The sequence below is a fragment of the Indicator indicator genome, chromosome 14 (genome assembly GCF_027791375.1).
Source record: "Indicator indicator isolate 239-I01 chromosome 14, UM_Iind_1.1, whole genome shotgun sequence".
Taxonomy (NCBI): Eukaryota; Metazoa; Chordata; class Aves; order Piciformes; family Indicatoridae; genus Indicator; species Indicator indicator.
The window spans coordinates 10,993,188-11,010,624 of NC_072023.1; the positions used below are offsets into that span (position 1 = coordinate 10,993,188).

Genomic DNA, 17,437 nt, shown 5'->3' on the forward strand with positions numbered 1-17,437 from the left:
TTTGGCAGGGAGGTTAGGGTTGATCTCTGGAGGTCCCTTCCAACCCCTAACATTCTGTGATTCTGTGATAAATGTTGTTAACAGGTCTCTGTGGCAAAGGTGAGAAGATGTTATATACATGGTATTCTTTCCTGCTGTGTTGGATGTCCTTGCATCTTGAGGCTAATCCTGGTCTTAAAGTGAGGATTACTCAGAAGGGGCTGGACTATGGTATGTCTAACATTGCTAGAAGTTAATTTGTGACAAATACTCTAGGCATAGAATATAGCTCCCTAATAAAGGTGCAATGTAGTAACAAGCCCCTTAAGTACCAAAATAGACAAAATTAATTTTGTCACCTCACATCAGGAACACCCTTTGTCTCTTCTTTCATTTTTGTCTCTTCTTTCATTTATTTCCTTAGTTTTTGTTCACCCCAGGTGTGATTTTATCCTTGCATTGGTGATTGCATTCTCCTACAGTCCAGGTGTTTCTACAACATTCCTTTTATCTGTCTACTTTCTTAGAATGAGATGCACATGTAATTGCTTCTTTTCTAAAGGTGTCCAAAAACTCATTGAAATTGCACTATTTAATTGAAGGTAATAAGACATAACTAGAAAAAAGCTTACCATTTGAAAACAGCCACATAGCTGCACACCTTTACTCCCATTCCTTCATCTGATGTGGTGTAGTAACTGCCATAATTCTGCCCCTTAACAGAGTATCAACAATTTCCACAGTACATTTCCCTTACTTTCACTGTCTTACCCAAGACTTACTCCATGGGTATGGAGGGCATTTCAAGTGTTTACAGAATTAATATTAGTAATAAAGGTTAACCAGCCACAAATTCAACAAATGCTGGGTCATGCTAAGAATTAATCATCATTTATGTAATCAACATGCTGACAGGTAAACAATGGAGTTGTGAGATGAAAAGTAGAAGCTCAGGGTTTATGCTTTAGACATGAAAGCAAGGATCAGGTCCATTTATTTTTCTGTATGAGCATTGTTTTAAAGGCTTTTGAGGAATTGAGAAGTGCAGGGCAAACATCAGTCACCCAAACCAGAACTGATCTCCATATCTTTTTATAAAACACACAGGAAAAGTCATTCCCTAAGGATCTATCAGTGCTGTAGAAGTAAGAACTCAGCCTGTTATTTCTTACTGAGCCCAGCAGTTTTTGTGACTTTCAGTATGGCCTTCAAGTGCTGAAAGAACAGGCTAAATTTGCACAGCTCCACATTAACAGTAAGAACAGACATTAACAGTGCACCTCCCAAGGGTGGTATTTGAAGAGCATGGTGCCTGTCATGTCTTCTCCCTTAATGTGAGATTTGAAGGCTGTGGCCTGCTGCAAGGACCTCAAGAGAAATTCCACCTGGGATTACTGGCTGCCTTCACTGACAGCTGTTAAGAGAGCTTTAAGTTATTTCAATCAGAGCCCGTATTTTGCTTTGGAAGAAAGAATTCCCAGGGAATAATAATTTGCTTCTATTTCGTAAAAGATTGGGAAAGAAATGGGAAGAAAACATTTTAAAGTATTGTCAATAAACCTCAAATAACTCCCTGTACACAAGCAACTATCACTTCTGATGGATATCACATTTTTTTCTGTAAGTAAACACTACATATAGAAGCCATCCTGCTACTTCCTAACTGGGTTTTTCATTAAACTAGTATGACACAATCTGAAATAATGGTGATGACCAAGGTTTTCCAAGGCTTTCTACACTGTCAGTGAAGTGAAGTGTAACAGATTCAGAACCCTGACAACAGTTCTAGAATATGAAATACAACTCAGGGACAAGATGATCGTGGTTAATTGATTTGTATGTGAGGCTGATGGAAGTTCTAAATAGGTGTGTAAGTAATTGGAAGGAGGTCTAGGTAAGGGTTTAAGAATCACACAGTTTTATGAACGATGTTAAAAGTTATTAAATTATCTGGCAATATATCTGGACTTTTGGGTGCCTGAATCCAATCCGCAAGGCAGGTGCTTTTCGCTGTTCCCTTGTAGGCAGGAAGATTGGGATGGAGCTCCTGAAGCAAGCAGTATTGAAAGAGACTTTCCCAGGCTGGAGTGGACAGGAGAATTTCTCAATTGTTACAATCAGCTATGTAGTTTCAAAGTAAGTAAAGGAAGTACATTTCAAAGTTTTAGTGTGAAACATCTTATTGTGTTGCTACTGCGTAGTAATAAGTACACAGCCTTTTTTCTTTGTTCAGCATAAAATTGTAGTGGTCTGTCTAAGTCAGCTCCCACTGCCCAGATATTGATTTGTTTTCTAAGTCCCTCCTTCTCAAGGACCACCTTGAGTATCTTTTTAGTTGGTTTGCCTCACAGTTTGGGGCAAGGCAGATGTAAGCATGTATATGACAGCAGAGGAAGTGGATGGGAAGGAGGGAAGAATCATTATTAACTATCTGCCACTATGAAGGACCTGTAGCAGTGAAAGTAATTTGTGTTGAATGAGAAAAAGCTGGAAAAGGGATAATAGGAGAATATTTATGCTGATATGGCAGGAAGATGACTTTTACAAAAGTAAATCAATATTTTGATTGGCTAGGGCTTGATACCTATTTCCTGCAGAGGAAAATCATTGTACCAGGAACATCCAGGAGTTTCCTAGCCTTCAATTCCATCTTCTAGTTCAAGCTTTTCAAATAGGCTATAAACAGAAAACCAGAAACTTTGGTCTTTTAATACTACTATCAAGACAAGCTCTGCTGCTCAGGAGCATTTTTTTTTCCTTTTCCTTAAAAATGGCATGGAGCAAGAAATACCAATCTGGGAGACTTCGTGTACTTTCTGATGGATGGGGCCTGCATCCTTTATCTAAACCTAATATTTCCAACATTTTTGTATTATACCATCCTTGCAACCTTAATTCCTACATCTGAGAGAGCTGTCTGGAGAAGAAGAGGGTGGAGGTGCATGTGTCTTACTGCATGTCTTCCACTGTTGAGTGGTAATCATAGTCAGATTCTTCTTAGAAATACACAGTGAAAGAGTCATGGACAACAGAAACACGTTATGCCAAGAAAAGCTCAGGTTAGAAGTTAGTAAAAAATGCCAGGGAGCATCAGAACAAGGGCCCAAAGAGGTTTGGGATTCTCTGTCCTTAGACGTGTTGAAGGCTCAAATGGGTAGGGCCCCTGAGCTGGCCCAGCTTTGAGTAGAAGGTTGAAGGAAAAAAATCTCTTGAGGTCGCATTCTAACCTAAATTAGTATGTCATCTTCAAAATTCCAATTAGTTCTCCCAACCATAGTTCTTTAAATTGGCCATCTTGCTCCAGCAGGAGCAGGGAGGTCATTGTACCCCTGTACACAGCACTGGTTAGGCCACACCTTGAGTACTGTGTCCAGTTCTGGGCCCCTCAGTTTAGGAAAGATGTTGAATTGCTGGAGCATGTCCAGAGAAGGGCAACGAGGCTGGGGAGAGGCCTTGAGCACAAGCCCTATGAGGAGAGGCTGAGGGAGCTGGGACTCCCCTGAGCCTGGAGAAGAGGAGGCTCAGGGGAGACCTCATTGCTGTCTACAACTACCTGAAGGGAGGTTGTAGCCAGGAGGGGTTTGCTCTCTTCTCCCAGGCAACCAGCACCAGAACAAGAGGACACAGTCTCAAGCTGCGCCAGGGGAGGTTTAGGCTGGAGGTGAGGAGAAAGTTCTTCACAGAGAGAGTGGTTGGCCATTGGAATGGACTGCCCAGGGAGGTGGTGGAGTCACCATCCCTGGAGGTGTTCAAGAGGGGATTGGACGTGGCACTTGGTGCCATGGTTTAGATAGTCATGAGGTGTAGGGTGACAGGTTGGACTCGATGATCTTTAAGGTCTCTTCCAGCCTTCTTGATTCTATGATTCTATGATTCTATGATTCTATGATTCTATGATTCTATGATTCTATGATCTTCCCAGTGGATAATCTGATTTTGGCTTGCTGCAGACAAATTTCTAAAGGCAACCTTACTTCTGATCAAAATGTTATTGGAAAATTATTGTAATTTTAACTAAAAGTAACTGGTGCCTTCTGCCCCAGGTAAGTAGATTAAAGGCAGTTGTTTCAGAGATCTCTGCAAGATATCAGGAAACAATGAGGAATGTATACTTGCAATAGTTTTAAGGCTATACCTTTAATTTCTTCTCACAAAGTTCGAGCAGAAAAGTGAAAGAATGTAAATAAATCACTATTGGGTGTAAGAAAGCAAAATAATGATTATTCTAAACACTTCCATTTGAGAGATAAAAATGTTTAAGAGTCAGTACTCAAAACAAGGTATGGGCAGTCTCTCTCAGTCTGTCGGTCCTGTGCTTCTTTTCTGCAGATAACATACTGGCACATTGACCTTGACAAGCTAAGTTTAACAAACCTCTCTGCTTCTTTTCTTTTTTCCTTCTGCCAGAGGGGTCTGGGGAAGGAGGGGGGAAGAAGCACAGCCCCTTTGGGGCTAGGGGGATTTGTTGTGTTTTTCTGTTGATATATTTGTAAATGTTGTGAATAGTGTATATTTGTACGTATTCATTGCATTTCATTATAGATTGTAGTTTTGCTGGTAAATACAGCTTCATTTGCTTCTGAACTGAGTTAGCCTGGTTATTGTCAGTTTAGCTCAATTCAGCATACCCATTTGCAAGACAGTATCCTGGATTGTCAGAAACATTTGTTTTGCCAGGGAAATCTTCAAGTACAATTTTGTTTAGAAAAAACAGATCTTCTCAGAGCCCTTTGCTGAGGCAAGGGAGCAGAGTGGGCACAGAGAAACTGATGTTCTTCAGCAAATGCCAGCATTCAGGCAGCCTATATTTATTTATAGATGCAGCATCTGGATTTAACACACTTTGTTTTCTCCCAGCAAGCATGCTTCACTTTAAAGACAAGTGTCTTTCCTAAAATATACAAGGGTCAGCCATTTCTGAGAAATTCTTTTACTGAAGCATAGACTTTGCCTTTCAAAGCAGAAGGGTTTTCAGTGATCAGAACTTCTCCTTACTCTTTTGACATGCAGTTTAATATCCTCCTTTCTGCATTCTGTAGGCTCAGAATTAACTCTGTAGATTTCCCAGAAACTTCTGCTTCCTTTATTCCTGGCATTGGCATTAGTCTGTCAGTGGCACATGCTTCTGCTACAATCAGTGCAGACTGGAGAATGAACACATGGCTTCTGTAAGTAATGTTTGGAGACATGCAGGTGGGAGGGAGGCAGTTCTGGGAAAAGAATTGCAAATGAGATTAAGAAATTAACTTGGTAGTTACTATTTTTTGGGTCAGATATGCTTTAGCATTTAATAACAATCTATTTGAATAAACTTCTTAGCATGGAAACATCCCCTACCAACTAATACTTTTTTGTTTTAAATTATTCTACCCCACAGGTTGTCTCTTTGGGAAGTATCACATCAGACGTCTGTTAGTATGCTCAGTTTTTTTCCAGACTGCCTATTTCATGATACTACATGAATATTCAGGACTACAGAGTTTGCAGTGGTCATGGGGTTTTTTTTAGGTTTCTTTGTGGTATAACTGGAGGGTTGACACTGTAGTTAATTACCTATTTGCTACAGTACAGTGCATATTGTTTCTCAAAGTACTCCTATTAAAAGAAGGGCACCATCACAATGCCAAACATTCAGAACTTCAGAAACTAGAATTCAGGTCACTATGGAAAACTGAGCCTGTACAGTATGAGATTGTCTTTGGTAACATGGTTGCATACTGATTTCTCCACTTTTTTATCTCAGTATTTTTGCTATAGACTTTTAATATAATATTCCAGATTTTCTTGAGGCCAGAGGATGGCATAAAACTTCTGAGATATCAGAAAAGTGTACAGTTTGCATTAATGTAATAAATGGCAACCGCAGGAGGTGTTGCTCTATTTGCTAGTCAGATAGCATAGCAGGATGGATCACCAGGCACCAAGTTTCACAGCATGTCCTGATTTCAAAGTAGCACAGACATGCAGTTCTGCATTCAGTTTCAGTGCTGCTGGCTGGAAACCTCTGTCACTGTGCTCCCAACTTGTTCTTTCTGTCATACCAGTATCGTGAAGAAAAGGATACTGTGTTCAGCAGGGCAAATCAGCTGTTCCCAAACACAATGACAGTTCTCCCTCTTGCTGAAGGCTGAGGCCATGGCCATAATTTGGAGAGACCCCAGATGTGTAAAACTCCAAAGGCTTCACAGACAGCAAGCGAGTCAGGGAGCCGGCATGTGGGATTTGACAGAGCAGATCATGGTGGAAGTGGTCAAAGACCATTTTGGTAGAGTTTAGGAGGTGCAGTGTTTTTCTTGCTTTTTAGGAGCAGAAGAAATAATCTGTGCAGCTGCATTTAATAGAAGTTTTGTGAATGGCTGTCAGTTTAGACAGATCCAGAATGTGCTATGCTCTTTATCCCCTCCATCTCCTGGTCCTACATGTTGCTTTCAGCATAGCAGAGTAAAAAGGCCCAGCTGAAAATGAGCTTTCCAAGGGAGACCATGGACAACCCACTCCTTCTGGGCTGTTTCCTGGGTCAGTAAGATGGATCTTATCACAGCTTTTAGTTGTGATGGTTTTATCCCTCTGTTTCTACCTCTAATACCTACCTTCCAATTTTAATACCTACACCTGCCTGAATTTAGGTATAAGGATCTTTGTTGAGGTCTTAGAAAGAATTTTTATAGAGTGGAGACAGAATGAATGTTTTGGGGCAGGACTAAGAATGAAGAAATATATACATTTTAAGGAGTTATTGAAAATTGCTAGGGAAGAGGAAAGTGACACAAATGCAAAGGAGAACCACTGAGTTATATATTTATTAGGTTATTGACATTTACTGATGCAGTCCCAGAGGCTTTCAAGGAGATCTGTCATGAAGGACTGGAATGGCTGTGAAATTGTCACATTTTTGCAAACTTGTCAAATCCTGCACAACTCTGGAAAATTCATGTCCTGGAAGCTCATGGATATAATCTGGTTTTGAATGCCAGGCATGTCTTTAATCTACTTTAATCCCTAGAAAACCTTCGTTCTAGATGATAGCAGCAAACAGTCCTTTCAAACTTGATTTACAGGGAGTTTCTTAAACTGTTCCTTAAAGCAGATGGTTCCTTTACTGAGGTTTGTTTGTTTTTTTTTTAAGTAGGAATGACCAAGGAGGAATTACTGTGTCCATCTCAGGACTGTTTATTGCAGTTATCTTCAAAGTGTCAAGGGACAGCACAGGCCGCTTGTCCGTTTTGCTGCATGATTGCCAGCTGAACATTCATAGTGTAACAGCTGAGTTAAATGGAGGATCTAGGTATGTACAGCAGATTTTCTACTTACTCTGTGGGAAGCAGCAGGGTTGTAGAGTAAGAGCCACTTTTCAAATTTTGACTTTCAGGTATCCAATTACAGGATGCAACTATTGAAGACTAGGAAAACAGATTTTAAATGTCTGTTTTCAAAGCCAGGCTCCATTGCAGAGTGTGTTGGGCATGGTAATCTATGTTTCTGTGTGCATCTGCCAACAAATGAGCTGACTAAACATAGAGCATGTTAAAAAAATGCCATTTGGGAATATTAAAGAATACAAGATTGCAAATGGAGGTTTGCAGATAGGAAAGTGGTCTAGATTGATTATGCCTTTTGAGAAGCCAACCTGCAATTTCAGAATAAAACTTTCAAAGAAGAATATGGAACAATACTTATAGTTTTCCTCACTTCGATTTTCTGGATATTTTTTTTTTTTCTCCAAGACAAAATGTGGCTAACTGAGCATCAACATGTTAACATGAACATTCACTACTTTGCAGATTGCCTTTTAAATATCTCTTATGACACTGAGAACCTCTAGCATTTGACTGAGACTTCCAAATTAATAAAAGCAGCCAATGGCACAGTCTACCAATATCCCTGTAATCAGGTCTCACTAATATAAATGACATTGATGCCCCCATCTGCCAGATACATATTTCAAAGGTTTCAATCCATGGTAAAAGGTCATTATGTTAATTTCCTTTCCTCCAGCTGGCTCTACAGCTTTCTATCTGGTTATCTTGAGAAGCCCATTCACACCACATTGGATCAAAACGTGAGTTTGCAAAGATGGTTTCAGCTAGTGAAGGGAGGAGTTGAAGTACAGGCCTTACATTACTGACTTGTCTCTCTTTTCACATAGCTATGCCAAAACATTGAATACAAAGTACAGATGATGGATGCACATATAAGAAAGCAGAAGGGTGAGTTGGTGATAACAGAGTTTAAATAATCTTCATAGTACTCAAATTGTAGCCTTTTTTATTAGATGCCAAAGCATTCCTGTGTTCAAGGTATGAAAAAATGAAGGAAGGAAGGAAGAAAAATATACCCATTGTTCTGTACCTTAACCTATTCCAGATCTCTTGCATGTACCTTATATTCAATATCTAGATTTCTTCTATGTCCATAGCAGGTCACTTGTAATTCTTCAATCTGTGGTAGCTGACCTGTGTAACTTACTTCAAGTTTTGAGGTGAATGTTTTTGCACTGATTCTTTATGCTTTTGGTAGTGTGGACATAAGAAAACCTGAGTTAGCAGTAATCCACTAAAAAAGATGGCAAACAACCCCATCAGATCTCATAAATTTAGCACATCATGTCATGAAATTGAGTTCAGTGAGATAACAAGAAGCTGCAGGAGGACAGTGTCCTGCTAAGTATGTTTCTCCTTACACCAATAACAATTCTGTGTCACTCTTGCAGAGACATGAAAACCATAGACATCCGTGTCCAAAAACCAATAAGTATATATCTGTACATAAGATTTTTAGTTCTATAGTAAATCCCACAGCCTTTTTTTACCCCCTTTTGTTATTGCTGTATTTGTTGGGGTTTTTTTTCCTCAGGCTAAGAATATTTGTAGTTTTCACCAATTCAAATTCATGTAATTCACCTAAGTCATATAATTCGGTCAGAGAGTTTGTTCCTACTCTCCACATTGCATTGTGGATATTTGTTACCTGTTCTGCTATTCAGAAGCAGACTTTCATTTTGCCTTAAAGAGCCTATACCTGCCATGTGCCAAGCAATGGCAAATATTATTGAAAATCATGGTGATGAATAACATTTTCTTGTACAGTACATAGCTAAACAGGCTCAAGGGCACTCCAACTGTGCTATCATATTGAAGGAATCTGATTTTTATACAGTATGAACAGACCTTACAGTCCAATCAAAAATAACAATCAAGCTGAAGTTGCATGAGTGCCTTGCATAGAAAGACTTGAATCATACTGTCCAATAAAGTGCCCTCCATTGTACTAAACAAATATCCCTAGAGTCTCCTTTCACTGCATGGGAGAGATTTCTGAGGACTGTGTTCAGTTATGAACAACAAGAGAACCAGGCCTAAACCAGGAGGAATCGGTGACTTTTCCAGAGGGAATACTCTCACTTTTTTCCCTTACAACAAGCTGTGTTTGGTTTTTTTTTTTCTTCTTCCTTCTCTCACCATTCTTCTTCACATTCATAATTTCTATAATGCCTTTGCCTTTAACTAAACAATAACTGCTTGTGATGTGGTTTTATAATAACAGCTGTTTTGTTTTTGTCCATCATTCTTCTAGTCTTAAGCCAGATTGATGCCTTTGCACAAATAGACTATTCCCTAGTTAGTTCTCCAGCTGTCTTCAAATCACACATTAACTTGGATTTGAAGGTAATTTGTCTTTAATATTAGTGTACTTTCTAAGACTTCTCTGGTTCTCTTTTGTGTTGATTAATTTTCTTTCACTACAGTCTTATTCAGCTTCTCCAATATTTAATTAGAAAATCAACAAGATATTTTGGTCAAGATATAAACAATTGTTTGATAAATTAACTGCATTTCTTAATTAACCAAAACTATCATTTAGAATTAAATTATTTCAGAGGTGCTTTATAAACAGCATAGAAGTGATTTTAAAACAAACAGCTCTTCTACTGCTTCTTGATCTTGTTACCAGTGATACATTATCCATAATGGCTAGCAATGTGATTGCAATGCAAAGCATTTGTTTTGAGTCAGCATCTTGTATATGTGCAGGTCACACCCAAAAAAAAACTTCTCACAGACAGCCCTGGAGCAGCACACAGCAGTTCCTTTCTTATCTATTTTCACCTTTGTTGACAAGACAGATCTCAGCAACACCCAACTTTTCCAGTTGGTGTTGCTTCATCAGTCCTTGCAATTCAAAGCATCCCTATGGCTCTCAGAACTGTCTTCAGTTAAGAAAGATGTGCTAGAGCTGTGGTTGAAACTCTTTCTCTCAGTTATTTTGTTTAAGCAACTTTTACCATGCATAAAAACCACTCTGAAAACGGGATATACATAACTTAAAAGTACTAAGCAATTATTTATGAGCTACTACAACTAACTAGATCTGACAAGCTAAGCTTTAACATGATGATACCTGTATAAGATACTGGATTAGTCTTTTTAAGTCAGTTCAGGAAGTTAGTGGTCTTCAGTATTACTTGGAACAGGCTGATTCTTGCTGGCTCTGAGTTACCATCTTCTAACTCACAACTTTTTTCTTAGGCTTTTATAACTTTCCATGGCAGTATTTTTCCTCTTGAATCTTTCAGCTATTAACTGTTACAGTGTTAGTAATTACACTGCTTACTGTCTGTTCTTACTTTTCTTGCCCTGAGCTCACATACCTTCTCACATTGGAAGAATTATTTTCTTAATATAACTAAGCCAAGATCCCAGATCTGTGCAGCACCCAGACTAGGTCTTGAAGACTTGTTGCTGGATCAAAGCTAAGAGTTGGGTGGTTTAAAAGCCTCCTTCCAGTGCTTTTGGGGTGTGCCTGAAGACTGTCCTGTAATGTAATCCTTAGAATTAAATGAAAAATGTACCTTTGCCGCAAGAGAAAGCAAGCTGTGGTGCAGAGGATTTTTTTGTGTGTCTCATAGCTGCAGTTCAGCATAATCACTTGAATGCTCGAATTCAAACTTTGAAAGGATGGAGACCTTCCTGCATTTTTCCAAAAGACCCTGAATTTGTTGATTTTTCAGGGCATATCAGAAACTTAGCTGCTTGCTTTAGTTTTTCTTTAATGTCAAGCTTTTCTTCAAATTAGGAAAAATTCTTTCTTTTCAACCACTGCTAATTCATTCTAACACATACAAATGTTTACAACTAGAAATACTTGATTATGACTCTTTGCAGGGCACAGTCTATCCAGTAGGAAACCACACAGACCCTCCCTTTGCGCCAGCTCCATTTGCTCTCCCAAACCAGGATGATTCCATGCTATACCTGGGTGTCTCCAGTTATTTTCTTCAGTCTGCTTCACTGGCTTACTACAGAGCAGGGGCCTTTAGCATCACCATCTCTGAAGAGGTAATTATAATTTGCATGTAACAGAATGACAAATCTCAGCAGTCAGGAAAGGAGGCTAACTCATTATGTTTGCCGTTTCACACAGATTTAGATCACACTTTTAGGAGGCATTTGTGACATCCTTTCTGTATGTCATCCTTTAGAGTAGTCAAAGTCTCCCTCAAACCTAAGTCTTCACTTGTTGGCAGCTCTAGGCAAGGATGACAGATATGAACATCAGAGACTTGATGTGCAAGGAGTGGCAGAAAGAACTAAAAACTGTTGTCTCTTCATGGATCTCTCATAGGAAAGGGCAAGACAGGAATAAGTGTACATCCTGCTGCATAGAGTTCAATAAAAAATTCTATGTTGAGAGCCAGAATAAACCCTTGGACTTCACAGAGCAGCAAAATGGGGCAAGAAGGTACAAGGAAACTAAGCTTTTAGCTGTGGGTGAGGGACATAAAAGACTTCTCTGAGAAATGCTGTTTCCACACTGGCATTAAAAGTTCTGCTAACTGAAACAGTGCTAAGGTCTTTATAAAAACCCATAACGCATATGGAGCTGATAAACATCATCACAGTGGTCAGCAGCAAAAAGGGCAAATGAGATTTCTGAGTCCTGGCTCTGACAGATTCAGAGTATTCATCTAAGAAAGTCCAAAGGCAGGAAGTAAGCAGGATGCCACATCTGTTCTTTCAAAGAATAATGCTTGTTCACTTGTATGTGCTTCAAAACATGTCCATGAGAAATCTGTCTCTTCTGTTGTAAAGAGCATTTTGGGCTCCTTAGGAATCATTCTGGGGCAAGGAATTACTAAATTGAAACATAGATTATATAAAATAAAGTATATATGTTGTGGGGTCTTTTTCCCAAGGAAAAACAAATTTTCAAGCTGATATAATGATCTCATTTATTTCATTTGTTTACAGCTTGCTACTACTTTTAACCTAAATATCGGCTTATTCAAAGATTTTATTCCTGAGGTGAGTACTTTTACCTTTACAGACCTTTTAAGAAAAAGTAGTAGTTAATGTTTCTTATGGGTATTGTCTGTGCACTAGCTCATTTGGCTGAAAGTATGGAGGAGACAAGGAAACTGAGCTGGTTTATGATTAATGCCAGATTCAAACAGACATGTCTAGCCCATTATAACTCTTGTGTGATATAGTTGTTCCTAACTGTGTCACACTATGCTTTAGTCATTCTCTATCCCTCTGAGTGCTGGATTTGCTCTTGGCCTCTGAAACAGTTCTAAAAACCAAGTGTAGACAGTCAGTCTCCTTTTATTCCTGTTGAAGGTAGTGGTATATCTGGTATTGGTAGCCTGACTTCTCTGTGCAAAGATACATGATATATTACTGCTGGATATTACATACAGTGGGAAGTAATAGTCATGAGTAGCTAAGTTTATAAATGTGATACAAGGAATTAAAATGCAATGAGATTCTTTAAAAATCCCTAATATTTTCCAATCTGTGGTGTTGCAAGCTAAAGCTTTGTCCTCTAGGAGTTTTTCTACTTTTCAAAAGATGTCCTCTTTTAGCAGGCTGCCTCTTTTCCACATTCTTTGTATTGTCAGGGTCATTAATTTTTCCCTTAGTTCTTTAACATGCAGTTTTAATCCTCTCCTCATAAAATACCTTTTTTCAGGAACAACCTTTAATTTCTCTCTGTGTGTTCAATATCAGTAGGTTTAAAACTTTATCATTTGTTCTGTGGTCTCTGAAACTAAGAGTATATGTAATGCTAATCTTGTCATTTCAGTTGGTGTAATTACAATGAAGTGGTTTTAACATAGGTTAATTCACAAGGGTATCAGTATATAGCACCTTATTGTGATGCAGTCTCAGAAAGTGGAGCTTAGGAAAAGCTTAGCACTGCATTCAAATATTTTTTCTCTTTGAAATTCCACAGATTGCTCTGAGTTACAGAATAGCATGCCCAGTGCTGCTGAAGCTGATGGCTACATCACCACCTGCAGTCAGTTTAAATGCAGACAGATGCATCCTACAGATCACTGGCCGTGTAGAAGTGTTTGCTGTTCTGCCAAATTCAACCACCCAGTATATCTTCACAGGGAATCTAGTAAGTAACATGAGCTAGATGATAACGTTCGATGCTGGGGCTGAACAAATCACACAGTAATCTTCCAGGTCCTTAGAAAATCATAGAGATCAGTATAAAATAGCATATACTGGTCTGCCACAATATGCATACTCTTGTTTTGCATTTCACAGGGAGCAAACATGCACCACATACTGTAGAATTTAATAGGCAATTGCAGAGAGCAACTTATTAAAGTCCTTTTTTCCACGTGGGAGGTTGAGTGATTATTCAATAAACTGTAATGTATACATACGTTACCATCTGGTGCCCAGTCTTCCCAACTTGTTTGTTATAAAATAGTTCTGTGTGACCCCAGGCATCTTTTCATTAGGTTGGAAGTGAACCAGTTTTGTCAGTCATGCAAGGACTTAAATGATCTTAATGATAAGGAGGCAATCAGGGCAGTATTATCACTCCACTCATGCAATCTTAGTTGCTAGCAGAAGGCAGCAAATTCACGAATGACTGCACTATCTACATGTATTGGCCAAGTAAAAAGTTTAGACATTGTGTTTCCAATCACAAAAGCAATTGCATTTGTGCCTTTATCTAAAACAGTATCTAGCTGTGTATACAGTCACAGAAGACTCTTTTGTTTTTTTTCCCTGCAGACAGCCAGTATCAGAGCCAATTTGACAATAACCAAACAGAAGTTGATTATCTCATTACTTCTGAAGAGGTAACCAAGGAAAATTTGGAAAGCAACCTTAACAATCCCAACATTAGGACACAGCAGAACTTCATTGTGTCAGCCTCACAATGCTTGTTTCACCATGAAAAAAAAAAAAAAAGAAAATTAGTTCCCTTCTTTCTCACAAGGAAGCAAGATGCTTTCAACTGGTTGGTCTAAGTCTCACAGGTGAAATACAGTAATACTGTGGAGTAGCCATGTCTCTTGTACAATGTGATAGTACCCCTCTCCATAGGTTAAATATTTTTCCAGGTGACAGTGTTCCATTTACTGGTTATCTTAAAGGGATCTGTTTTAGTCTGTTGGAGACAGTAAGTTAGAGCATGAAGTCCAGTAGTTTATTTGAAACCTTCTAAATGTTGCTGCTATGCCATATCTGAGCATCATAAACAGAGCTGTCAGAGTGCAAATGCTGCACTGAATCACTGTAACTAGCACAAAATCAGTATGAAATTCCACAGATTAGTCTTCAAGCAGTGTGTATAACTTGTACTTTCATTCTTTATAGTGAATCCTCTTTTACTGCTTTTCCTCAGGCTCCAGTTCTCCCTACTGCATTCCACTCTTCACTCATCTGAGGTATGTTCATGGTTACAGTGCCTAGGAAAGGTAGCTGAGCACTTCAGAGATTAAAGAAATTCATCTGAACTTGTTGCTGGACAGTTCTTGGTCTGTCTTGGGGATTTCATCTGCCACTACTCTTCTGCTTTGAAATAGTACATTCTCTGGTTGTGAGGGGATTGGTTTTTTGTGTGTTTGGTTGGTTGTTTTTTCCAGTAAGAGGAAATACCTATTGGAGTGGTGATTTTTTTTTTTTTCTTTTTGTCTCATGAGAGGCTCAAAATGTTATGAAGATATTACTGTGTAATATTGCTTGAAACGAAGAGAAATGTCTGCCTGGGTATGTGTGACCTAGCAAGCCATCTTAGCTGATTCTGTTTCCTTCTATAATCTAGCAGCAGAAAGGCAGACATGGGGCCAACACCTCTTGTAGCTGTTTCTGGCAGTCAGCCTAAATTCACAGCTGGATGAAGTAGGCACAGCAGTTGCAGGGAGTACAAAGTCAGGCTTAAGCTCAGTTTTAGAAAGTATCTTGAATCGCTTCAACCAAACATCATAAACAGAGAATTCAAAAATAGGGAATGAAATAAACACCATGCCACTGCTTAGAACATTCATGGCAGAATGAGAAATGGTCACTGTGACTCTGCAGCAGCTCAGCCCAACCTACAGCTTCAAGTGAAGGGAGGACGCTAATCACTGTGGCATAAGACAGAGCACCAGGGCAGGGCAGATCTTGCCACACAGAGAACAGTTCACTTCTGAGGACTGAGTCCTGGCAGCTGAAATGAGGTTGAAGAGATATCATTCCTAAAGTCAAGATTGAACCCAAATACTTAATATACATTAAAAAAAAAAAAAACACAAACAACAAAACCCCAACTTCAATTTCACTTACTGTAAGAAAAATTGACACCTCTTTTTTGCATTGTTCAGCTGCAGTTTAAACCACAAAAGATCTTTTTCTCTGCCAAGCTCTGTTCCAATATTTTTACCTGTCACTCCAGTTCTAACCCTTCATCTTCCCTGCCAAGTTGCAATCTCATAGGCATCAGCCATTAACTACCAAGTGTATTTTCTCCTCTCACAGCTGACATCACTGATGGAGAATTTTCTGTCTTATGCTTTATGGAATACAGTAATCCCAGTAATCAATGGTAAGGATTGTGGGCAGTTCCTGAGCATAATTGGTGGGAAAGCAAGACTGAAACCATAAAAGGGAGTGATCAGCTTTATGACTGTGTTATTGGAAGCTTTCTGTCCATTTGGCTAGATCTGGAGAGTGCTGGAATTAAGTCTCGGTCCTTGGATAAAGGGCTGGGCCAGAGCAAGTCTTGGCACCCTTCCAGACACTCTGCAGCAGTGGCAGCAGAACTGAGACATGCTTGAGCTTGTTCTGACACACAGTCAAGCCATGATCCAGACAGAGGAAGCACAGAAGCGTGCTTGCATCTTGGGGCTTTGGGGTAACATCTCTGACTTCCATCTGCCTTCACGCTTCACCTGCTGCCCCAGGCAGAACAAAGTAGAAAACCATCTCAGTGGAATGCATAGAGTGAGGGATGATGAAGAAAGAGGTGAAGGTGGAAGGAAGCAGGTGGAAGAGTACAGAAGGTGCCTAAGAGGTAAACAGAGGTGAGGAGCCCACTGGGGTAGGAAATGAGATTTTGATGAGGAGAAGTGGAAGAAACTGAAAGGGAGGGATGCAAAAGGAAATAGAGCTGGAGCTTGATCCAGGAAATTAGGGATAGATATAAATAAGAGGGACTAACAGGACTAGAGAATCGAGTAGAGAGGAAACTGAAAGGAAGGTGGTGAATGAGAGTGGGAAACAGCAGAAACCAGATCTTGAAGGGCAGGTAGCTGGAGAGAAGCAAAAGCAGTTAGATCCCAGTGTCAGACAGATGAGAGATTGTAAGAGGTTTGTATGCAACTTTTTCACAGGATTTTTTGCCTCTTAACACATGTGAATAATAGCTCCCTTGAGAAGTGGAAGGCTGGTTCATTAAAGGGAAATTGCAAAACAGACTGAGTTCCTTGAGAAAGATGCTTCTGAAATTAATTTTATTATTACATTCAAATGTAATTATTTTTGTCCTTTCCAAAGATAAACTAGCAAACGGATTTCCTTTTAACTTGGCCCATACTACCCTGGCTGGACCTGTAATAAAAATTAATCAGGTAAGAAGCCCGATTCCTTGTTAAAGAATATTACTTCTTTTTCAGGCCTGTGCATTTGTGCAGGCCTGCACATCCTGTCTTAGGTGGTCCTAATGTTGCTAATAGTAAAGCTGTAAGTATACACTAGGTATAAAATCCAAAATTTGGATCAAAAATGAGTCCATCATCCCCACCACCCCTGGCAGTTGTAGGTTATAAAGAGTACCCCAGTTCTTTAGGGTATGCCAGCCTATGGTATGGGGACACCATAAGGAAAGCTCTGCTATCCCCGGCAGGGCTTAGGAGCAATGAGTTCCTGAATCCTCACTACTCTAAGAAGGCTGAGTGTCTCTGGTGTTACTCAGCCTTTTGGAGGGTTGTATTAACTTACAGCAGAGCCCATACCTACTCGAAAGTTAACTAAAGTTCAGAAGCCATAAACCCTTTAGTAGCCCTGCCCTGCTGAAGAGCTTACCATGGGCTAGTCTCACATTACTGACCCTGATTATGTCCATCTGAAATTTCACATTCTTCTTCCCTCAGGATCATCTGGTGATTTCCACTGATGTTCACTACAAACATGAGGAAGAGGGAGCTTAAGACCTTCACAGTCACTCCGGA

At 39.5% G+C, this 17,437-nt stretch overlaps 1 protein-coding gene across 1 annotated transcript; it reads left to right on the plus strand.

The window, feature by feature from the left end:
- The first annotated feature begins 71 nt into the window (after positions 1-71).
- LOC128971476 (BPI fold-containing family C protein-like) lies at positions 72-17,416 on the plus strand. Its single transcript, XM_054387047.1, has 15 exons — positions 72-210; positions 2,004-2,115; positions 5,019-5,147; positions 7,109-7,264; positions 7,975-8,038; positions 8,126-8,186; positions 9,553-9,644; positions 11,142-11,315; positions 12,228-12,281; positions 13,213-13,383; positions 14,016-14,083; positions 14,632-14,674; positions 15,747-15,813; positions 16,764-16,837; positions 17,360-17,416. Exons 1-15 carry the CDS (start codon positions 72-74, stop codon positions 17,414-17,416), a joined length of 1,461 nt encoding a protein of 486 aa, XP_054243022.1.
- Positions 17,417-17,437: the final 21 nt, after the last annotated feature.

Excerpts from the sequence above, each read along its gene's own strand:
- LOC128971476 (XM_054387047.1), top strand. The coding sequence starts at position 72 with ATGTTGTTAACAGGTCTCTGTGGCAAAGGTGAGAAGATGTTATATACA. Across the intron at positions 9,645-11,141 it reads ACATTAACTTGGATTTGAAG|GGCACAGTCTATCCAGTAGG; the intron begins GTAATTTGTCTT and ends GACTCTTTGCAG. Across the intron at positions 14,084-14,631 it reads ATCTCATTACTTCTGAAGAG|GCTCCAGTTCTCCCTACTGC; the intron begins GTAACCAAGGAA and ends GCTTTTCCTCAG.